The following is a 25,015-nucleotide window of genomic DNA, read 5'->3' as shown; positions in this document are numbered from 1 at the left end:
ATTCTATTTGCCAAAGTTATCTCATGTCCCCTTTTTTGCCCTCCTGATTTCCCTCTTAAGTATACTCCAATTGCCTTTATACTCTAAGGATTCATTCGATCTCTGTCTATACCTGACACATACTTCCTTCATTTTCTTAACCAAACCCTCAATTTCTTTAGTCATCCTTTCACCCTGACAGGAATATACTTTCTCTGGATTCTCTTTACCTCATTTTTGAAGGCTTCCCATTTTCCAGCCGTACTTTTACCTGCAAACATCTGCCCCAATCAGCTTTTGAAAGTTCTTGCCTAATACCATCAAAATTGGCCTTCCTCCAATTTAGAACTTCAACTTTTAGATCTAGTTTATCCTTTTCCATCACTATTTTAAAACTAACAGAATTATGGTCGCTGGCCCCAAAGTGCTCCCCCACTGACACCTCAGTCACTTGCCCTGCCTTGTTTCCCAAGAGCAGGTCAAGTTTTGCACCTTCTCTAGTAGGTACATCCACATACTGAATCAGAAAATGCTCTTGTACACACTTAACAAATTCTCCTCCATCTAAACCCTTAACACTATGGCAGTCCCAGTCTATGTTTGCAAAGTTAAAATCCCCTACCATAACCACCCTATTATTCTTACAGATAACTGAGATCTCCTTACAAGTTTGACTATTAGTGGGTCTATAATACAATCCCAATAAGGTGATCATCCCTTTCTTATTTCTCAGTTCCACCCAAATAACTTCCCTGGATGTACTTCCGGGAATATCCTCCCTCAGCACAGCTGTAATGCTATCCCTTATCAAAAATGCCACTTCCCCTCCTCTCTTGCCTCCTTTTCTATCCTTCCTGTAGCATTTGTATCCTGGAACATTAAGCTGCCCCACCCCACCCCCCCCACTTTACTAGTTTAAATCCTCCCAAGCAGCTCTAGCCAATCTACCTGCCAGTATATTAGTCCCCTTCCAATTTAGGTGCAATCTGTCGTTCTTGTAAAGGTCACTTCTACCCCAAAACAGCTTCCAACAAACCAAAAATGTGAATCCTTCTCCATACACCATTTAATTGTTCATAAGCAGAAGACCTCTCTCATTCATAACTGGTCACTACTCAACAAATCCATCGGTCACTTGCTGCCAACAACCAAAGTTCTATCTGTACACAAGCCTTCTGCTCCAGTTCTTCTGTAACCTTATCCCACCACTCCTTAAAACAGCAACTATGTAAATGGTGTTTGCAATGAGTGGCATTATTTTCTTTCAGAAACATGCAGCAGTCTTTGCAATCCATTGTTTTAAAACAGCTCTTTTTCTCATTTCAGTGCACTATTAAGAAACACAAACAAAAAGACGTGGTCTTTATGGCAACAGTGACATGATGTCATCTGTAATGCTGGTCAGCTTTCAGTTCAATAGCTGATTTAGTGGATCTAGGTCATTTCTTGTATTAGAACTTGCCTTTTTCACTCTCAGGAGATAGTTGAAAATTGCTCCTTGTTTGCAAGCTTCTAGCACTCAAAAGGTCAGAACTACAATCCATGGAAGGAATTGTTTGAAATACACAAAATCTGTTTATGGCCTCATTACTTCAGAATATTTGAAAAGATTATTTTTGCTGACATCATTGACACGACTTGCAAATGTAGTGGCCATCTTAGCTTGGCAACACACACATTTTCAGAAAATTAGAGTCATAGAGATGTACAGCATGGAACAGTCTAACTTGTCCATGCCGACCAGATACCCTAAATTAATCTAGTCCCATTTCCCAGCACTTGGCCCATATCCCTCTAAACCATTCTTAGTCATGTACCCATCCAAATGCCTTTTAAATATTGTAATTGTACCAGTCTCCATCACTTCCTCTGGCAGCTCATTCCATACATACACCACTCTCTGCATGAAAAAGTTGCCCCTTAATTCCCTTTTAAATCTTTCCCCCCTCACCCAAACCTATGCCCTCTAGTTCTGGACTCCCCCAACCCAAAGGAAAAGACCTTACCTATTTTACCGTATTCATGCCCCTCCTGATTTTATAAACATCTATCAGGTTGGCCCTCAGCATCCATGTTCCAGGGAGAACAGCCCTAGCCTATTCTGCCTCTCCCTATGGCTCAAACCCTCCATGCCTGGCAACATCTTTGGAAATTGGGGGAGGGAAAGTTATATTGCTATTAGACAGGAGCTGTGGAGTATAAATTGGGAACAATTGTTCTATAGGAAATGCACAACTGAAATGTGGAGACTGTTTAAGGAGCACTTGTGGAGAGAGTTAGATAACTTTGTCCCACTCAAACAGGCAAGGAATGCTAAGGTGAAGGAGCCTTGGATGACAAGAGAAGAGGAGCTTCTTGTCAAGAGGAAGAAGGAAGCAAGAGTCTGGCAAGCTTTAGAGGACTACAGGATAGCTAGGAAACAACTCAAAAATGAACTGAGAACTAGGAGGGGGCACGAAAAAGCCTTGGCAAAAAGGATTAGGGAAATCCAAAGGCACTCTATATTTACATGAGGAATAAGAGATGATCAGAGAGAGGGAAGGACCAATCAGGATTAGTGGAGGGAACTTGTGCCTGGGGTGTGAAGAGGTCGGGGAGGCCTTTAATGAGTTCTTTGCTTCTGTATTCACTAGAGAGAGGGACCTTGTTGATAGTGAGAACACCGTGGCCCAGGCTAATAGGTTTGAACAGACTGATATTAAGAAAGCGGATGTGCTAGAAATTTTGGAAAACATCAAGATAGATAAGTCCTCTGGGCCGGACCAGATATATCCAAGGTTACTACGGGAAGTGAGAAATGAGATTGCTGTGCCTCTGGTGATGATCTCTGTATCCTCACTCTCCATGGGAGTAGTACCGGATGATTGTAGTGAGGTGAATGTTGTTCCTCTGTTCAAGAAAGGAAACAGAGAAATCCCTGGGAATTACAGACTTGTAGTAAGCAAGGTACTGGAAAGGATTCTGAGAGATAGGATTTATTACTATTTGGAAAAACATAGTTTAATTAAAAAGATAGTCAGCATGGCTTTATGAGGGGCAGGTCATGCCTCACAATCCTGGAGTTCTTTGAGGATGTGACGAGACAAGTTGATGAAGATCGAGCAGTGGATGTGGTGGAGATAGGCTTCAGTAAGGCATTTTATAAGGTTCTCCACAGTAGGCTTAGTCAGAAAGTTAGGAGGTATGGGATGCAGGGAAATTTGGGTGTCTGGATACAGAATTGGCTGGCCAAAAGACGACAGTGAGTGGTAGCAAATGGAAAGTATTCCGCCTGGAGGTCAGAGACCAGTGGTGTCCCGCAGGGATCTGTTCTTGGGCCTCTGCTCTTTGTAGTTTTCATAAATGAGTTGGATGAAGAAGTGTAACGGTGCGTTAGTAAGTTTGCCAACGATGATGTAGATAGTGTCGAGGGCTGTTGCAGACTACAACTAGACATTGACAGGATACAGACCTGGGCTGAGAAGTGGCACATGGAATTCAACCTGGCTAAATGCAAAATGATTCATTTTGGAAGGTCAAATTTGAATACTGAATACAGGGTTACAGATAGGAATCTCGGCAGTATGAAGGAACAGCAGGATCTTGGGGTCCACATATATAGAACCCTCAAAGTTGCCACCCAAGTTGATGGAGTTGTTAAGGCGGCATATAGTGTTTTGGCTTTCACTAACAAGGGGATTGACTTTAAGAGCCGCAACGTTTTGCTGCAGCTCTATAAAACCTGGTTAGACCACACTTGGAATATTGTGTCCAGTTTGGTCGTCTCATTATAGAAAGGATACAGATGCTTTCAAGAGGGTGCAGAGGAGATTTACCAGGATGCTGCCTGGATTGAGTGAGGTAGGGCTTTTCACACTGGGGAGAAGGAGAGAGATGACTTGATAGAGGTGTACAAGGTAATGATAGAGTGGATAGCCAGAAACATTTCCCCGGGACAGAAATGGCTGTCATGAGAGGGTCATGATTTTAAGGTGACTGAAGGAAGGTATAGGGGAGATGTCAGAAGTTAGTTCTTTACGCAGAGAGTGGTGGGTGCATGGAATGCACTGCCAGCGTTGGTAGTAGAGTCAGAGACATTAGGGACATTTAAGCGACTGCTGGATAAGCAAATAGATGGCAGTAAATTGAGGAGTATGTAGGTTAGGTCGAACTTAGATTAAGATAAATGCTAGACACAACATCGTGGGCCGAAGGACCTGTACCGTGCTGTACTTTTCTGAACCCTTTCAAGTTTCATAACATCCTTCCTAAAGGAGGGAGAGATCAGAATTGCACACAATATCCCAAAAGTGGTCTAACCAATATCTTGTACAGCCACAACATAACCTCCCAACTCCTATACTCAATGCTCTGATCAATAAAGGAAAGCACAGTCAATTTTCATTCCCATAGAGCCAGTTTAGTTTATGGGTCATTGCCTACTGGTATTGATGACACAGTCGTCAATTAAGGATAATGTATTCATGAACATCTCCATGTTTAAAATATTAAGTTAGGCTGCTGCACATTAATTTTGAATATTGTTCCTTTAATACCTTGGTAATTTGCCCGTTCCTGTAGCCCATCCAGGATCCTGAATATTTCCTGTCTCCCCACAGCTAAAAAATTCTTTGCTAAAGTGCAGCACAAGTATTTAAGAGATGACTTATTCTCATTTCACAAAAAATGTTGACATTAAAACTTTTTTTGAATTTATAGCTTTATTTTAAAGCTGTAAAATAGAAACCATGTAAATAACTGTTTGTCATAAATATAATGGCAAAGTTGGTTGCCTGAATGTAAACATTCACAAAACACCAAAATGTTGATCTGTATGAAATACAGTGGCTGAATATTGAATGTGTCTTCAGTCAGAATGAATTTTATTCAAGTATTTACTCTTACACAAAAGGGGTCAGATGGGTAATTGCAATATGCATTGACTGGAGATATGCCTGCCTCATTAAAACATATATATAGAAGGAAACAGATTCATGCATTACAAACATTTGGCTCTTCCCAATAAAATTTTAACATGAATAAACTGAGCAGGTTAGATAGCTCACTATTTTTAAAAAAACAAATCATGTGCAGTGGTAATATTAAACAGACAATAGTGTGGCTCTGAAAACACCATTTGTAAAGACAACAATCAGCAGGCACCAAAATGTGTGAAGAGAAATGTAAAAATTATAATTGTTAGCTGGTTGCATAGTAAATAAACCAACCCACTCAAAATCAGCAGAGGACTATTAATTTGCTAGAATGTAATTTGCAAGCAGCTGAAAAATGGAGAATGCAACTAAAAAAGGCATTACGTAAGCTCTTTCTGCAATATTTACTGGTTGCTAAGGGGACAGAGAGGAGAAAATCAACATCAATAGAGAACTCTGTTTCATGGCTGCTCCAGAACAATCAGTACCTTCAAACATTTTTCATTAATTCCAAGATATCTGTCCAGATTTACAAAGGTTTTCAGACTCAACCGTTGATTCACAAAAAGGAAATAAAATTACATTTTACCTGTTTATTGCAATATCAAAAAGAGTAGATTTTAAAAAAAAAACTTTTAAACCTTTGTTTTTATTTCAATTCTCAGTTTGCACCCAGAATACTAAACATTTTCTGTATCCTCCACTCATTCCAAAAAGGTTTACAAAAATCATTTAGTTTGTTTGTTCAAAAGTGTAACATAAGTAATTAAGAGTTGACGTATTTTCATGTTACATAAAAAAATGTCAACATAAATGTATTTTTAAAAGATGAAAATATTCACAGCACATCACAGCAGTACGTCCCCCCCTCCAAATTTCTTTATCCTTTACAGTTCCTACACAGAAAATTGCGTTTTAATCTTGGTCAAAAAGACTGGACACCCTCGCTGCAAGATATCACCATGGACACCATCCTCTTAACTTCTTGCTATTTCCTCAACCAAACAATATGGGAAACTATTCAGTTAAAACCATGACTAATGTTAAGCTAAGCAACTATGCTACTTAATAGATTCTTGTAGCCTAGAAGTTGGCCTTGATAAACAGAATACTGGCCTGGCTGGATTTTAAGCCAAGTTCTAGAAACAAACAAAAATCATGTTGAACTCTTTCAATCAAGAAATTGTTAAAATAACAGGGTTCCACAGCTTTCCTACCAGGGAGTGTTGAATTGTAATTGAAGTCCCAGCTCCTTGTCTGAACAGACATAACTGACCTCAGTGAAAGGGCAACAAAAACCTACAAACAAACTTGGCATCCATAAGGAGGTCAGGCAGTGTCTCTGTTGCTCAAATGCTCTCTCTCTCTCTAAGTTAGCATTCATGCATAATTGATTAGATTGACACAAATCTCATTGCGGATGCCAAAGGAAAAATTGCAATCAATTTATCAATTCAGCAAATAAATCACACTTACACTCTAAAGTGCTTTACACTCTAAAGTAATTTTACTTATGGAGAATTATATAAATTTGAATAATTAACTTTGAACGAAATAAGTTGAAGCATACTGTGGTACTCCGCAGCTTTCAAGCTGTAACCCAGTAAGCCTACATGGCAACAAATATACACATTATTAATCACAGTCTCCAACCATGCTAAAGACGCCAAGTCTAAGACATGATTTGGAGATGCCAGTGTTGGACTGGGGTGTACAAAGTTAAAAATCACAACATCAGGGTTATAGTCCAACAGGTTTATTTGGAAGCGCTGCTCCTTCATCAGGTGGTTGTGGAGTATAAGATTGCAACGTACAAAAAGTTTACAGTGTGGTGTAACTGAAATTATATATTGAAAGAGACCTGGGATGTTTGTTAAGTCTCTCATCTGTTAGAATGACCATGTTAGTTTCAGTTCTTTCCTATGAAAATCGCAAAACATTTTTTTAAAAAGTTACATTCTCAAGTGAACTTCAACAATTGGTGTCATGTTGGCCCAGATAACATATCGAAGGTGTGAGCTTCCCTATGTGAGACTGTCTGTGCCACAATGGTCAGACTGATTCTAATCTAAAAAACAGATTTACAGAATCTTACATGGATTGCCAAATATTGCTAAATAACTTGGAAGAAGGCAACTAGATTAATTTTTATTTGTAAAATATTGCAAATTTTATTCAGACAGTTACAGAATTTGAAAACTAGAAAGGCCTTCTGAGCTTTTGAGGACAAAAACACTTTTTTGGGAGGATGATTTAGAAATGGACTATTAATTAACATAATATTTAGACACCTTTAACGAATCTGGCATGACAGTAAATTGTAATTAATATCTTTAATGTTACTTATTTCAGCTAGGACAAGCTGGATTGGTACAACTGACTTTGCACATCCCCTGCTCCAAATCAGGGGCCCAAACTATAAAATGTCTTAGTGTGAACACCAGATGAGAAAATAAAACAAAGAACTCCAATGCTAAAGATCAGAAACAAACAAAAATTGAAGTAATTGCTGGCAAAGCTCAGCAGGTCTGGTAGCGTCTGACAAGAGAAAACAGAGTTAATGGTTCATGTCCAGGGTCTCTTCTTCACAATTTATGAAGGAGGATCACTGGACTCTAAACAGAAGACAAATGAGAAAAGGCTGGGCCCTGGTTATGATCAAGTAAATCTGTTCCAACAGCCCAGATTCACAAGGGAGATGCAAAGTTAAAAATCATACAATACCAGGTTATAGTCTAATAGGTTTACCTATTGGACTATAACCTGGGGTTGAGAGATTTTCAACTTTGTACACCCCAGTCCAACACCAGCAACTCCAAATCAAGTGAGATACAGCACGCTAGGCCATTCAGCACCAATATTCTGTGGGGTTTTTTTAAATAATCCAAATTAATCTCTTATCACCCCAATTACCTCATTTATCCTTCAGCACATCTTTTCAACTCCTTTTTCTCTCATGAACTTATCCAGTTTCCTTCTAAAGCACCTAAGCAATGTGCCTCAATCTCTATGCAGTATCATGTTTCACATTGTAACTACTTTCTGAAAAAAAAACACCTCCTCATTTCCCTACTGGATGTATTCGTTATCAACTTCTATGTTGCAGCATAGAAGCAACATACTAAGGGTATGGGAGATCTGAAGTAAAAACACGATGTACCGCAGAAACTAAGCTGGTCTACAGAAGTAGAGTCACGTCGGACTCAAAACATTAATCCTTGTTTCTTAGGGTTGTAAAATAGTAAATGGCTAATCGATAGGTGTTGACCTTTTTGGTAATGCAGTGTATCTAACATTTAAAATATTTTTAAAAATGTTGTAGGCAAGTGAGTTTTTTGGGAAAAGCATGAGTAATGTTTGAGGATATTATGCAAACTGTTGTGACAGTTATCCTGTAGATTTATGAGTTTTTGTCATTACTGAGTATAATTTAAAATGCAAAGCTGAAAAAAGTATTGGCATTTTGTTTTAAATAGATTTATTTATTTTAGATTTATTTGACATATTGTTACTTGTACCCAGCTACAGTGAAAAGTGGATATTGTCACCACATTCTGGCACCATCTTGAATTACAAAATAAAGTACTGAATAATCTGTATAAATTAATATTAAATTGATATTATTAAAACTGAAACAGCTTCAAAAGTTCATCTTTTCCTCTCCATAGACTAGTAACCACACCTGTTAATGTTTAAATGGATAATAAATATAACCGTAATAGTTTAAACTGGTACTTCTTTTAAAAAAAATCATCCCTACTGTTTCTCTCTCCAAAGATGCCACGAGACAGGCAGAGTATCCTCAGTATTTTCTGTTATTACATTTTATAGACTCTTGCTTTAAGTCATCCAACATGTGAAAACTCTCTCGAGTCAAAACTGTCCAAGTCAATCATAACTGTGTATATCTTATCAGGGTAAGCTCTAAGACTTGTCTATTCTACAACAAAATGTCTCAACCTGTTCAATTTTGTGCATCTGGAATAGGCAATAGAAGATAACCATCAATCCTGCAACTATTCCTAACAACTAGGAAAATTTGTGCGTGTGCAGTTTTCAAGTTCTTGCAGTCATTTCATCAAGCTGACCAGGCAAATACAAATTTTGGGTTTCTGCATCAATATGTAGTCTAGTATTCTCTAATATGTAGTACATACATAAAATAAATTCAACAAGTTACCTAAATGATGCATATTACATTAATTCTTGACTATTTAGTTGGTTTAAAAGACATTGAGCTGTTTTGAACAGTACTTGCCTGCATACTTGTTGGCTTGGTTCAAGAGTTCAGTGCAGGCATGCATATCAGCAAAAGCTCGAATCCCTAAACAATTAGAAGGATGAAGCTGGGACTCTAGGAAATCACAACAGGTCTTTCGCACATCCTGTAACTGCAGTAATCCTGCTGCTGGAAGTAATACCTGTTAAAAAATGGCAACACATTTCAATCTGTCACAAGGCATCAACATCCAAACAATTAAAGTTACTGCACATGTTGACAGGAAGAAATCACATGCTAAGAATCCCATAATTAGATGGCACAAATACAAGTTAAAAGATCTAAACTAGACTTTTCTTTTTGCTTGTTTACATTATAGGAATATAGAAACATAGGAATTATTAGCAGGAGCAGGCAATTCAGCCCTTCAAACCTGCTCTACTATTTAACATAATCATAACTGATCTTATCCTGGTCTCAACTCCACTCTCCTTTCTGCTCGCCATAACTCTATTTCGCATTTCGTCATAGACCTATGTATTTCTTTCTTGAATCTATTGGTTGATTCTGCTTCCACTGCACTCTGGGGCAGTGAGTTCTGCAGATTCACAGCCCGCAGAGAGTAGTAGTTTCTGCTCATCTCAGTTTTGAACATACTCTATATTCATGACCTCTTGTTCAAGACTGTTTCACAGGGGAAACAACTGTTCCAAGTCCAACTTCCCCTTTGACATTTTATACACTTCAATCAGAATCCCCCTCATTCTTCTGAGCACCAGTGAGTACAAGCCCAAACTAGTCAACCGCTCCTCATATGCCTTTTCATCCCTGGAATCAATGTGGTGAACCTCTTCTGAACTGCCTCAGTGTCACCATATCCTTCAAGTAAAGAGACCAAAATTAGGCATAATATTCCAGATGTGGTATCACCAACGCTTTATGTAATTATAACAACACTTCTTTACTTTTACAATCCAGTCCTTTTGCAACAAATGCCAGGATTCTATTTGCCTTTCTTACTATATGCTGCACCTGTATACCTACTTTCTATGATTCATAAACAAAGACACCCAGATCCCTCTACCCTGACACAGGTTGAAGCTGCTTCCTATTTTAATAATAATTTGCCCTTTTACGTTTCCGGCCAAAAGAAAAAACCTCTCACTAATCCACATTAAGCTCCATCTGCCAAATTCTGGTCCATTCTCCTGGCCGATCAGTGTCTATTGTAAACACTCTCTCTCTCTCTCTCTCATCACTGTCTTCTTTCCTACCTATTTTAGTATAAACCACAAATTTTGCTATGTTACAGTCCGTGCTTACTTATAGATCATTTACATAGAAATGACCACCGTGGCAGCCCCCAGTTACAATTTGCTATCCAGAGAAGGATCCATTTATCCGGACCCTCTGCTTTCTGTCAGTCAACTAGCCAATCCTCTATCCAAGCCGATATTCTACCTTTAATTCCCTGGGATCTAACCTCCTGGATCCGCCTTTTATGCAGCACCTGCCAAAAGCCTTCTGGAAGTCTAGATGTACCACATCCACTGGATCTCCAATATCCACCTTGCTGGTTACATGTTCAAAGGACACAAAGTTTGTCAAACAACTTGCTGATCATGAAACCATTCTGACACTGGTGAATTGAGCTTTGTTTTTCCACGTGTTCAGTTATCCCCTCCTTTATGACGGACACAAGCAACTTCCCCATTATAGTGGTCAAACTAACTAGTCTATAGTTGCCCAGTTTTTGCCTATCTTTTTCTTGAATATTTCCAATCCATTGGTACATTTTCAGAATCCGGGGAATTTTGGAACATTACAACTAATGCATCAATTATTAGTGCTGCCATCTTCTTTAATACCCTAGAGTGCAGGCCATCAGGCCCTGGGGCCTTGTGTGCCTTTAATCCCATCAGTTCACTTAATACCTTCTCCCTCATTATAGCTATTTCAACACGAACCTCAGTAGTAACTGAAGTTTTGTGAAGAAACCATTATATTCCACTGCGAAAACGAGACAAAATACCAGTTTAATGCCTCCGCGATATGAGTTTCCCATTATTACCTCACCTATTTTATAATCTAAAACCCCAGCATTTACTTTCACCATCCTCTTTTTTTAAAATATATATTTATAAAAGCTTTTGGTATCCGTGCTTAGGTTTTCAGTTAGTTTCCTTTTGTTGTTCATTTTGATTTTGTCTTTAGTAACCCTTTGCTGATGTTTCAAGTTCTCCTAACCCTCCAGTGTGCCACTAACGTTGCAGAATGAAATGCCAGAGTTACTGCCTTTATGTCATCCTAGACTTCCTTATTAAGCCATGGATGATTTTTCACCTTTTTACCATTCCTCTTCCTCTCAGGACTATACTTTAATTGAGAGGTATGAAGTTAGGGGAATTTTGCAAAGTTCACCTTCAAATTGGCCATTTTTGTTTTAAACATCCCAAGGAAGTCGCATTGCCGCTGTTTATTATTGTAATAAATGCTGCTTAAAGTTATCTGACGTCAGAATTAATGGATCTTTAATTTTTCCATATCCTATCAGTGGAACTTTAGAATTTGAGTTTACCAAGCGGCACAGAATATTCTCTGGAATATTTAAATCAAGCTGTAAGTTGGCTCATGAGTTAAGGACACCACTATGTGCAACAGTAAGATACATCAATCAGAACATCAACCTCAATTTGCATCTGTGATATGACTGCTCGCATTTAGGACAGCAAATGGGACACTACAATTAGTGCAAAACCTAGTCAGACATCCTATTCCTGAACACACAGGTGGGCAAAGTTGCCTCAGAACAGAATCAATCTTGATTGACAACCAGGACTCAAGTTCCTTACAGATCCAACAATTAGTCAGCAGCCTTTCAACACGCCAAATTAAAAAAAAACACTGCAGATGTAATTGGTCAAACAAAAACAGGAGGCACCATAAATAGATACGCCTGCCACAGTAGGAAGAATGTTCACCAGATTTATTCATGGGGTAGCAGTTTGTCATATGACGGAGGAAATTAGGTCAAATGGGCCTGTATTAGTTGTTTAGAATGAGTGGGAATTTTACTAGAATGTATATAATTCTGACAGTGCTGGTCATACTGGACGCAGGAATTATGTTCCCTCTGACAAGGGGCTCTAAAACAAAGGGGACACTAAGGATGTGTGGTCGTGCATTTCCGTCTGAGATGAGGAGAAATCCTTCACTCCAAAAAATGCTGTATCAGTGGAATTTTCTACTAGAGAAGTTTGTGGAGGTCACAACAGAAATAGATGGATGTCTAAAAGCTATAGTTGTCAAAAGACTTGAGGAGAGAGCCAATGTCAGAATTGAGATACAGGTTCAGCCATGATCATGTTAAATGATGGAAGCATCTGAATCCCAACTCTGTTTCTTTCAACCTTACCGCCTCACAATGTTTTCACTATTCACTCTAATGGTTCACTTATTGCCTCAGCTTTATTTCCTTAACATCGATAACAATGAATTTCAAACTCTTGCACAATGCTGAACTCTTCTATTGTCACTTTCACCTCAGGTGATTGCTTCATTAGCCAGGAGTCTTACCTCAGCTCCAACTTCATCTGCCTTTTCTCCCACATTCAGAACTCTTATTCTGTCTGGATCCTCTCCCCTCTGTCCACATCTCGACAGCATTTCATCAGGAGCTGGCATGGTGACATGAGCCAACTCAATTTCTCTCACAGTCGAACCAATTTTCCTCTGAACATGTAGCACTCGTTCTCTCAGATCCAACATTTTCCTTGTCATTAGACCTACTGACAAAGATGGCGCTGTCGCAAGTGAAAATAAAATATTCCACATAGCAAATGATTAACACCAACTCTCTGATCATCTCATCCTTGCTTTTCCAGACCAAAATTCCACCATGGACTACAAATGCCAAGGCAGTCATTGACCACATCAACTCTCGACATCACTACCCAACCACAGTTCCACAGGCTTGCACTGCCCACTTCTACCTCATTCTCAAGATCCATAAACTGACCTGGTAGATCCATTGTTATAACTCACCTTTACCGTACAACACTGATTTCCTCCAATCTCAACTCCATTTCTTCTCCTTTTGTTCAGGTTCTTCCAACCTATACTCCCAACTTTTTTGATGACTTGCACCACCTTTGGTTTCCTGCCCTTAATGATGGCCCAAAGACTGTTCATGTATTTGAATGGAGGGCCAATTAGTTGCATCCACTACGACCCTCCTCAGCTGAACACCGAGAAAATTATTTTATTTCCAATTTCCCTCCACATAAAAGGTGGTGCCATTGCAACCTGTATTGATCCTGTCTTTTCTTGGGATATATAGAATATGCTTTATTCAATCCTACTCAGTTCCTCTCTGAAGCTGATAGTTGTATCAGAAAGTTAATCAAACAGTGCCGTACATTGTAGTTGACAGGACCAATGACAATATCCAGTACATTTTTCACAATTCTGTTCTCGATCCAGCTTCAATGTGACTTTTCCCCAAAATAACTTTCCCAGCCTTCCTCTTCCAAGGATTTGTATTCCAAAGTCAGTGTGCCCTCTCCACAAAACCCTGGTTCACTCAACTAGCCCCAAGACACCACTCTTTCCCTAAAGCACCTGCACATTTAGCTGAGAAGATACAACATATGCCCTTTTATCTCCTCCTTTCCAACGACCTCCAAGGGCTCAAATATGCCTTCCAAGTAAAACAGTGACAGACTTGCATTTCTTTCAATTTAGTGAACCGTATTCACTGTCCATGACACTGTCTAATCTAGATTAGGGACACCAAATTTATCTCAGGTGATCATTTAGCTTAGTGCCTCCATTCACTCCATGAACATGTCCCTGAAGTTCAAGACAATTTTACTTGTACTCCCCACTTTCACTGACCTCCTTTGCCCTTGGCCTCCTGTTGGTACTCAACAAAATCTCAAAGAACAGCACTTCATCCTTTTAATTACAATCTTTGGGACATAAGGATTCAATGCCTTTAGATCAAAATAGCATTTTAAAAAATATTTCCTCTGACTATGTCAGCAAATGTTCTGTTAGTTAAGTCATTACCACCTTCCATCCTAACATATATCTTACTTTCCCTGCTTTTTGCCTTTTCCTGCAGCTATACTTGCTTGCACGGGTCAGATCTCTAATGCATGTTTTCCAGTTCTGACAAAAGGTCACAGAGCTGCAATATTAATGGTTTCTCTTGGCACCGATGCTGCCAGGCCTGAGTATTTTCAACATGTTTATACAGGTATTTCTAATAAAATAATCTGGGTAATTTGGAAGTATAAAGAGTTATCAAAGGTTTACAGAATGATTTACAGAAGTCTTTGAAAGCTCTGAGGGAGAGCTTAAGAGACAAACCTAATTGTTTAAATGGAATGTGTTTAAAAAACAGCATTAGTGACAATATTCACTTATCAAAGGCCTTGGTATCTAGCATGGTGGAATTGCAGAGAATTGAAGTGTGGAAGGTGTATGGTATGTACCCTGCTGTTGTGAGGAGATTAATAGCAGTGAGTTATTGACCTCCTTTATGGATAAATGGTCCTGTTCACTGAAGAGCTTCTCACATTCAAGCTACCTAGTATAGGTTCAAACTTCCATATTACTTATCCAAAACATTATCCTCTCAGACAAAAACAGAGAAGTACAGGTCGTTCTGCTCTAATGTGTGTTTCATTAACCCAAATTCACTATAACACGATTGACCAACTGGGGACACTGTTTCAACGCGTGAACTTTTGAAATGTGTGTTGGCTCTAATGTGATTACATCACCAACACTAAGCGCTGTTTCTAAAGCTTGATTTTTCATTAACACAGGGTTGCACAAGTGAGCAACTTTTGCTTTACAAAAGAACTACCTGTACTTTATTAGCCAAGCCTTCAGCATTTCAGTGAAGGGTTGTGCAACCACAGAGAGATTGCAAGTCATCAGAAAACCTCAAGAGTCAGGACTGCGGAGTCCGACATTCAAGTCAGTTAACTTAAGAAAACAAAACAGTGGGGATAGACTTGCAGCACACAGCATGCTGCCAGAAGCCTAACTGCTTTGTGCTGCATGTCAAGGCAATCAGCATATTCACACTGTTTGAGTGCTCTCAATATCTATCCACAGTACTGTTCACACTGTAACGTATTGCTTAATCTCAATTTCTCTAACAGGTTAATGTTCAAATCGTTGGTGATCACAACAGCCAACTAAAGCAGGTCTGCGCTAAATATCCAGGGAATAGCCATGACTTGTACATTCTGGACTACTCACAGGTACAGCCTCTTTTGAAAACCCTCAGCCCACACAAGAATGGTTGCTAGGCAACAAGGGATATCCTCTTCATCCTTATCTGATGGTACCTCTGAAATCGTCAGACAGCTGCCAGGAGATACACAGCACTCCTCACACTTCAGTGAGGGCCAATGTAGAACAGACCACAGACCTTCTGAAAAGGAGGTTCTGATTCCTGGATGGTCACACACTGCCATGCAGAAATATAAACCAGATGGGCTGTCCCACACAAAAGTGGTGTGGTGCGGCCTTCAAAATCTCAGTCACCAAAGTGGCATTATGCTGGCCAAGAAGATGCAGGAGCAAGAGGAAACCTGAATGAGGAAGACAAAGGTAAAGGCTCCTCAGACAGGCCAGGGAAAGAGAGAGACAGGTGGTGGTCTGTCAAGCCAGAGACAACCTTAATGCCACCCCCCCACCAGGGTGACTGAGCTAACTGAAGACATTTTCAGTCCCTGTTAGTATATTGTTTCCACAAATGGCAGTCAGCCCTCTGCTTACCTAAGAGGAGAAAGTGAGGTCTGCAGATGCTGGAGATCAGAGCTGGAAATGTGTTGCTGGAAAAGCGCAGGTCAGGTAGCATCCAGGGAACAGGAGAATCGACGTTTCGGGCATAAGCCCTTCCTGAAGAAGGGCTTATGCCCGAAACGTCGATTCTCCTGTTCCCTGGATGCTGCCTGACCTGCTGCGCTTTTCCAGCAACACATTTCCAGCTTTGCTTACCTAAGGCTACTTTCCTCAATGGATGCAGCCCAAGATCCCAAATCTCTGCTAACTACTCTCTCAATACATCCACATTCAAAGATCCACACAAATGAACCTCTAGATCCCTTGGTCTTTCCCCACTCTTTAGAACCATAGGTAATAAATATTGCCTGCCCCATTCCTCTTGTCAAAATACATCACCTCACTCTTCTCTGAATAAAATTTCATCCCCACTTGTCTACCTCAACCACTAGCATATCGATGCATTTAGAAATATGTAATATAATCAAATAGAGCCAGCGTGGCGTCATGAAGGATAAAATATATGTCTGACAAATTTATCCAAATTCTTTTATGAGTTAACATGCAGGATAGACAAAGGGGAAACAAGTGATGCAAGATCTTTGGATTTCCAAAACCCATTTGATAAGACACCACACTACTTAGTAAGAGCTCTGGTGTTGCAGTACTACAGATAGAGGTTTGGCCAACTAATTGAAGCCAAACAGGTGAGAAAAAAGGGCATTTTCAGGATGGCGACCTGTACCCAGTGCAGTTGACATGGATCAGTGATGGGGTCACAGTTATTTACAATACATACTAATGACTTGGATGAGGGAAATATTTGTATTATAACTAAGTTGGTGCATGGCAAAAAAAAAGAAAGTCAAGCAGTGACGATGACAGAGTCAGCAGAGAGATACTGACACAATGGGCAAAAACATAACAGATGGAATATTATGTGGTAAATTGAGAGGCACTTTGGCAGGAAGAAGGGGAGCCAAATATTATTAATTGTAAAAGTCTGCAACACAGAGAATCACAGGTCAGGTGCATTAATCACAAAAACCTAACATCCAGGTGACAGGGAAGGCAAATAGAATGTTGGCCCTCATTTCAGAGGGAATGGAGAGTAAAGAGGCCACCTTGCTAAAATTTTAAAAAAGTGATGATATTTTGGAATTGGAGACAGTCTGGAGAACATTCACTAGGTTAATGCTGGGCTGCAGGGATTGTCTTACAACAGGCCGGGTAGGTACAGCCTTGCTCTTGGAAGTGTAGAAGAGTGAACTGTGATCTTATTGAACCAAGATCCATGGGGGCCAGTCTAGGTAGATGCTGTTGCCACTTGTAAGAGTGTTCAAGACCAGAGAACATAATCACAGAGCAAGGTATCATCCATTTGAGGCAGATAAGTAGGAATTTCTCCTCTCAGTCATGAATCTATGAAATTCTTTACAGCAGAGAGAAGGGGAGGTTGGGTCATTAAATATATTCCAGGCGGAGTTAGATTGATTTTTAAATCAATAAAGGGAATCAAAAGTTCATGGGGACAAGGCAGGAAAGTGGACCGGAGGAGTATCAGATCAACCATGAGCTAATTGAAGAAGGGCCTGTGCCCGAAACGTCGAATCTCCTGTTCCCTGGATGCTGCCTGACCTGCTGTGCTGTTCCAGCAATAAAGTTTCAACTAATTGAATGATGGAACAGATTCAATGGGTTAAATGGCCTACTTCTGCTACTATGCCCTATGGTCTTATTCTCTGTTGCAACTAATTGACATCATCCTTACCGTCCACCATACCTCGAAGTTTGGTATCTTAAATTATTACTGTACTCTATATTCCAACATCAAAGTTAGCTGTACATCAAAAGACAGTGGTCTCCAGCACCAAACCTTGAGGAACCACTACTGTCAACCTTCCATCATCTGACAATAACCATATGTCACATCTCACTATTCTGCCCTTAAGCCAATGTTCTAACTAAGCTGACATTGACTGCCTTATTCCATTAACCTGAAATTTTGTTAAATAACCTGTTTTTGTGAAACGCTTCATTAAAATTCAGAGAATTTTCATTTCCCTCTCATCCTTCTCTATTATTTCAAAAATTCCAATTAGATCAGATAACACGTGCATGGCTTTCACAAATCTGTTGGCTTTCCTTGATTAATTCATAGCTAGCCAAATGCGTGTTGATTTTGTTTTCCTCATTATTGTTGCTAAAACCTGAGTCACCACTAATCTGAAACCAACCGGCCTGCAGTTATACAGAAATGCCCTCACACCTTCTTTCAAATAAAAGTTGTCTGGCACATTTGCAAACCTCCAGTTTTCTTCCACCTCCCCTGAATCTAGACTGGAAGATTATGGCAAGCCCTTCCACCGTCTCCATCCTTCAGCAACCTGGGAAGCTAACCACCTAGATGGAGTGACTTATCCAACCAAAGCATGGATAGCCTTTTCAATACATCCCTCACCCTGGTCATAAACGTGATCATTTGTGCTTCTACAAATATGGTAATGTTTGCCATTCTTTTGGTATTATACTCATTAAGTACTCCAATCTTGCCCATCTCTCAGCCCACCTCTTTGTACCTAATATGCACCATCCACCACTTACTATTTTACAAACTGATAGCAGCCTTTTTTCCCTTTTATGACAAATGAGTGTTTTTTTTTGGTTAAATTTCCTCTTCCCTTTACTGCATATTATATTGGCCAGGTTCTATCTTGGAGTTGTGAAAACACTGTCAGGTGGCTGATCCAGACCAATATTCCCAGTTTATTCTAGCAATGTACAATTAACTTATTCGAAGTTAATTATTTAGACTACAAGACCTAAAAACATATTCCTATCCTAAGCAAGCTTGCCTTTCATTGAAGCTTCAAAATAGACATTTCGCAGCTCTCAAAACATTAAATAAAAGTGCTGTTTAAATGCAGGAAGAAATATCAATTTGGTGGCACAACATGATGATTTATTGTGATGTAGTAGCATGTGGATTTACAACTGCAGATATTGTGCTAGTCTCACGCTAGCTGCAAGACTTTGGGGAAAAAACATTTTGCCACAGGGAGGAGGAAAGAAAATTAAAACCAAGTGAAATCAATGCGACTGTTAAGATTATCCCAGCAGCTCATGACACAATGCAATTGACAGAGTACAATTCACAGAACATCTCCTAAAATGGCATGTACTGCAGAAGACGACTCAAAAGAATGACAAAAGACAAGTTTTAAAAAGCGACAGAAAGGGCAAAATATATTTTTAAGCACATACATATAGCCACATTAATGGTTTCTCTCAAATTATCTATGCAAAGCTCAGAATCATGTGTAGCCATTTAGCATGATCATTGATTATGCAATAATTTTTGGTTCTTTTGCAGAATTTGTACGCCTGAGGACTGGCCAATACTCCAGGAAGCACACATTCCAACTTCACCGCAGGAGTAATAAAACAAGCTGGTTTTAGTAAAAAAAAATGGTGAAACAAAAAGCAAAGAACTGCGGGTGCAGGAAATCTGAATCAAAAACCAAAATAGCTGGAGAAACTCAGCAGGTCTCGCTACATCTCCTGAGAGAAAGCAGCATTAACTTCTCTGGTCCAGTGACCCTCTTCAGAATGTCTCCAATAAAATTGTGAAACTGTTGAATTATCATAAAACCCCAACTAATTCATTAAAACCCTTTAGGGAATGAAAGTTGCCATCTTTATTTGGGCTGATTTACACATTACTTCAACATGGTTGACAATATGCACTCAGCAAGCCACTCACTCAGTAACATCAAAATGGCTAATCCACAGCAACTCGAGGGGGTCCATGATGGCCTTCTTGGGCAAGTAAGGCTGGCCAATAAAGACTAATCTTCCAAACAACAGCCTCAACCCAAATACATGCTTCAAAAAAAAAATATAATTTTGCATTTTATTTTCTTGTCAGCTTACCTAGAAATTAGATCAAAATAACTACCTGGATTATGTCGTCAGTGAAGGAAAAAGCCTCAAATGTTTATCTCACTGATAGCTGCCCACAAAATTTCTTCAGACTTTTCAGCAGAGATTTCTCTAATCTGGAATCTCAACCATGCACTTGAGTCTGTTAGCAAAACAAGCTAAGAGAGGCTCCTTGACCAAGGAGATTAAAGAATCCATTGAACCATGCAGAGTTTAAACTGGGAAGTATAAAGCAGAAAATGTAAATGGAATTTAAAAGGATGAATAGAGGAGAACATTAACAACTGGGAAAGAAAGAGGAGGTTGACAAAAATAAAAGCAACAGGCAAACAAAGGCAAAAACCATTATTCAAATCTCCAACATTGATCAACTTATTAAGCAATGAAACCTCACACAGTGATAGAAACAACATTTTTAAGGCCAGAGAAGTTAAGTGATAGGAATTATCAGCCTTTTAAAAGTTCATTTGTTCCTGAATGCACCAGTCTCATCTTTCTCGGAGATGTTTAGTAGGAATCTGGAGCAAAAAGTACATCAATACTGGCATAGGCATTACATGGCAAATGGCTACCTTCTGTGCCGTAATGACTATAACTTGACAGCATTGTATGTCTTTCACCGTCAAGGAAATGAGAAAGCTTCTGTTATAGCTAGAAAAAGGAGACAGTGTAATTCTGACTACAGTCTGCAGATTCCTACAATTGCTAGCCTCACTGCCATTATTAATTGCAAGTCGCAGCCATTGTGTCAAGTACTCCTGTGTGGAGTTTGCACATTCTCCCCGTGTCTACACAAGTTTCCTCAGGGTGCTCCGGTTTCCTCCCACAATCCAAAGATGTGGTCAGGTGAATTGGCCATGCTAAATTGCCCATAGTTTTAGGTGCATTAGTCAGAGGGAAATGGGTCTGGGTGGGTTACTCTTCGCAGGGTCAGTGTGGACTGGTTGGGCCGAAGGGCCCGTTTCCACACTGTAGGAAATCTAGTCTAATCTAATCTACCCAAAGAATGATAGAATAGAAAGAGTTTTCTCCTTCATACTAACACTTGACAGGACAATTCCAGACGTCGTAAATGATCAGGAATTAAGGTTTGTTATAGTGATGAGCTTCTGTTGTGGCCAAACAAAATCCCATGTCCTAATCAAGGAGCACATGCAGTTCTGATTACTCAATGATGATTTACTTACATGCCGAGAGAAGTGAGCAATAATTGATGAGAACAAGTGTGAAAGTGGGCGATGGGATAAACAAAATGACTGTGTGCTGTGAGGACACCATGTATATTTGTTGAAATACACCAAATCTCCCAGGATGAAGCTCAACACTGATAAACACGAGTGAAATTTTTGATTACCTGCCAAGACTATTCTTATTTGACAGGCAGCAGAAATTGAGATATTCCCCAAATTACTGTCCATCAAATAAAAAGGTATCTGTTTGTCCAACAGCACTCAACTACAGATATTTTCTAAACAACCTGTTCAGAGTTGTAATACACATCACCACCATAGGTGAGACTTGAACCCAGGCCACTTAAGGGGTGGCACAGTGGCTAGTACTGCTGCCTCAGTGCCAGGGACCCAGGTTTGATTCCACTGTGGCGACTGTGTGGAGTGTGCACATTCTCCCCATGTCTGTGTGGGTTTCCTCCAGATGCTCCCATTCACTCTACAGTCCAAAGATATGCAGGTTAGGTGGATAGGTCACACTAAATTGCCCATAGTTGTCCAGAGATGTGCACATGAGGTGGATTAGCCATAGGAAATGCAGGGTTACAGGGATAGGGTAGAGGGAAGGGACAAGGTGGGATGCTCTTTGGAGGGTTGGTGTGGGCTCAATGGCCTGCCTCCACATTGTAGGGATTCTGTAATTCTGACTCAGAGGCAAGGGCACCAGCACTCAACTTCATTTATTTTTAAACTTAACCTATTTGTCTAACCAACCTGTTCAGAGATGTTATTACACACCTCTGGAGCAGGCAAGATTGGAACCCAAGCTTCCCAATCCAGAGGTAGGGACACTACCATAAACATTACCACAAGAGGGCCCTAGCTCTCAACATCATTACCTTTCCCAGCAGAAGCAACCTTAAACCAATTAGCTAATTAACTGCTTCCTTATACTGCAATTCCAGCCAGCGGGTGTTCACCACTGTGACTGGTGAGCATCCGTTCGCTTGGATCTGTAGCAGGTTCACCAGCTAGAACCATAAAAGAAGTGGACACTTGAAGGGGTTAGGAGATCTGCTAAATGGACCAGCAGAAAGGCTGCTTTGTAGTTTACAAAAAAAAACATTTATGACAGCCTAAATCTCCATGATGTTATGAACCCGCAAAAATCTAGAGGGAGAATTGAGATTGCAATTTCTTTTTTCTTTCCTCCAATCCTCTCGATCAAAAGCTTTAGTCGATCAAGTCAGTATATCCCTTGAAGGGGCAGTGAGAAAGCAGAGAACCTTTTCATTCTATTTTTTCTTCAAAAGCTTTGCACATTTATTTAGAGATAAAATGTTTACTAGCTGTTTTATAAAGGATCCCAATGTTGGTAAATTAAAATTATCAAAGTTATTCAAAATGTAATTAAACCGTATTAATTTAATTGGTCATTACTATAGTAACTATGATTTAACAAAAATATTTATGTGGACACAAGAGGAAGGTTGAGGCAGTATTATCCTCCAAGATGGTGGAAGCTTCCACATGCCTACGTGCGGATGTCCCAAGCCGACAAAATCTAGATTTGTACCAACTGCATAAATTTTCCACTCTGCTTAGCTCATTTTCCCCTTTACCAAAATACTGAAGCTGAGTGTAGCACCCCATCAGCTGGTTTACTATCAGGTTATGTCACAGCTGAGCCCAAGCCAGTCCCAACATTCACCGCATCCTTAAAGCTGAACATATGGAAACACGGGTGCTTTACTGGCGGTGGTGGTTAACAGACGAAAGGTACCATAGGTGGTGGGAAAAGCTACAACCAAAAAGATTGCCTGTGATAACATCCAGAAATGCTAAACCATTCACCCAACCCAGACTTCCCAATAGGACCAGAACATAAACTCTGGCTACTCTTTAATTTCTCTGCTACAGAAGCAACTGCTGACAACTGCACTGACCAACTGAAATCAGATAATTTAGCATTGATTTACAGTTAGCACATTATAGTTTGGACCCAAGCCACTCCAAAAGCACGTGAATTTGAGCTCATGCCTTTTTGAATTTGAATATAGCAGCCTAATTAAGGCGCAACCTTCATTTGTCCATCTCTTCAAATTAAGTAATACACTATTGTACACACTCTTACAGTCACATGACGAAAGTGAGTACTGCAGATGCTGGAGTTTAAAATTAAGATTAGAGTGGTGCTAGAAAAGCACATGTCAGGTAGCATCCGAGGAGCAAGAAAAATCGACATTGCGGGCAAAAGCGATTCCTGATGAGGGGCTTTTGTCTGAAACAGATTTTCCTGCTCCTTGGATGCTGCCTGACCTGCTGTGCTTTTCTAGCACTATTCTAATCTTGACTCTTACATGGACATGTTTATACGTATACATAAAGAAAACTTAAAACAAAAGGCTTATCAAATAGCACAAGTCTGAAAATTGGTTTAAAGTTACACAGGCCTTACTATTATTAGACTGCAATTACTTTCGAAGTCCTGAAAAGATGAGGGTCTGCAATCTCATTGTAATGGTTGTCCGTTTAGTATTAAACATGACCTATTCACACAATACCTGTACATTCTCTTCTGTAACCTGAAGTTCAGCTGTGTAAACATAATCCACAAGAATGCTCAATGTCCAGCTGTCCACTTCCTTTATGCGAACTCTTTTTGCTTTGCTCTCGCTCATTTCACCTGAAAAACAAAAGTATGTCATATGTCCACCTTTCCATCTCACAATGTTAGAAAACCTTTGCATGTATAGGGCATATATAGCAATTATGTTTAAGTAAAATTTTAAACATTTTAAAATGTCCTTTACTCTACCACGATACATAACTTTTCAGACTTAGTCATATATTGAATGGCATTCTGTTGCTACCTTCACACAGCTTTTCAGTCTCATGGTTCCTACAGCGTGTCTCCTTCCACTTAAGGATCACACTTTCTACAAATCTGTGTTAGCCCATTCAACCCATCGAGTCTGCTCACCCATTCAATTGGAACATAACTGATCTGATGATCCTCTGTTCCACTTGCCTGCCTTTCCAGATAATCTTTGGTTCCCTTACTAATTTTGTTCAGTCTTGAATATAGTTAATGATCCTGCCTCCAACAGCCTTTGGAGGAAAAAAATTCCATAATTTCACTACCCTCAAATGAAACTCCTTCTAGTTTTGATTCTAATTGCCTCCACCTTACTCTGAGATTATGCACTCTGGTCCTAATATCTCTCAAGGCAAAACAACCTCTCCATGTCAGGGCCCTAAGAATCTTTTGTTTCAATAACATCACCTCAAATTCTCTAAACTCCGTGGAATACAGACTCAGCCTACTCAATCTCTTCTCAGAAGCCAATCCCTCCATATCCAGGATCAACCTAGTGAGCTCTTCTGGGCTGCCTGCAATGCCAGAACATAGAGTCATAGAGATGTACAGCATGGAAACAGACCCTTCAGTCCAACCCGTCCATGCCGACCAGATATCCTAACCCAATCTAGTCCCACCTGCCAGCAACCAGCCCAAAACCCTCCAAACCCTTCCTATTCATATAATCGATCCAGCAGCCTTTTAAATGTTGCAACAACCTTCCACCACTTCCTCTGGCAGCTCATTCCATATACGTACCACCCTCTGCGTGAAAATGTTGCCCCCTACGTCTCTTTTATATCTTTCCCCTCTCACCCTAAACCTATGCCCTCTAGTTCTGGACTCCGACCCCAGGGAAAAGACTTTGTCTATTTATCCTATCCATGCCCCTCATGATTTTGTAAACCTCTATAAAAGGTCACCCCTCAGCCTCCAACGCTCTGGGGAAAACAGCCCCAGATTGTTCAGCCTCTCCCTATAGCTCAAATCCTCCAACCCTGGCAGCATCCTTGTCAAGCTTTTCTGAACCCTTTCAAGTTTCACAATATCTTTCCGATAGGAAGGAGAGCAGAACTGCACACAATATTCCAACAGTGGCCGATCCAATACCCTGTACAGCAGCAACTTG

At 39.9% G+C, this 25,015-nt stretch overlaps 1 protein-coding gene and 1 long non-coding RNA gene across 3 annotated transcripts in view; one reads left to right on the top strand and one right to left on the bottom strand.

Annotated features, from left to right (window-relative positions):
- The window catches only part of LOC122553987, a 48,466-nt gene extending 29,017 nt beyond the window's left edge, over positions 1 to 19,449 (top strand). The window contains exons 2-3 of the long non-coding RNA XR_006312899.1: positions 15,288 to 15,389; positions 19,289 to 19,449. This is a non-coding gene — a long non-coding RNA (uncharacterized LOC122553987). The remainder of the gene's footprint in view (positions 1 to 15,287; positions 15,390 to 19,288) is intronic.
- klhl2 (kelch-like family member 2) overlaps positions 1 to 25,015 on the bottom strand; it is a 147,828-nt gene that overhangs the window by 78,098 nt on the left and 44,715 nt on the right. For both annotated transcript variants that reach the window (XM_043698470.1, XM_043698465.1), the window contains exons 4-5: positions 23,591 to 23,712; positions 9,151 to 9,313 (exon numbers count right to left, since the gene is read on the bottom strand). In XM_043698470.1, coding sequence (XP_043554405.1) covers positions 9,151 to 9,313; positions 23,591 to 23,712 — 285 coding nt within the window. The remainder of the gene's footprint in view (positions 1 to 9,150; positions 9,314 to 23,590; positions 23,713 to 25,015) is intronic.

The sequence above is a fragment of the Chiloscyllium plagiosum genome, chromosome 1, assembly GCF_004010195.1.
Source record: "Chiloscyllium plagiosum isolate BGI_BamShark_2017 chromosome 1, ASM401019v2, whole genome shotgun sequence".
In the NCBI taxonomy this organism is placed as follows: domain Eukaryota; kingdom Metazoa; phylum Chordata; class Chondrichthyes; order Orectolobiformes; family Hemiscylliidae; genus Chiloscyllium; species Chiloscyllium plagiosum.
This window is presented reverse-complemented; position numbering and strand designations above follow the sequence as displayed.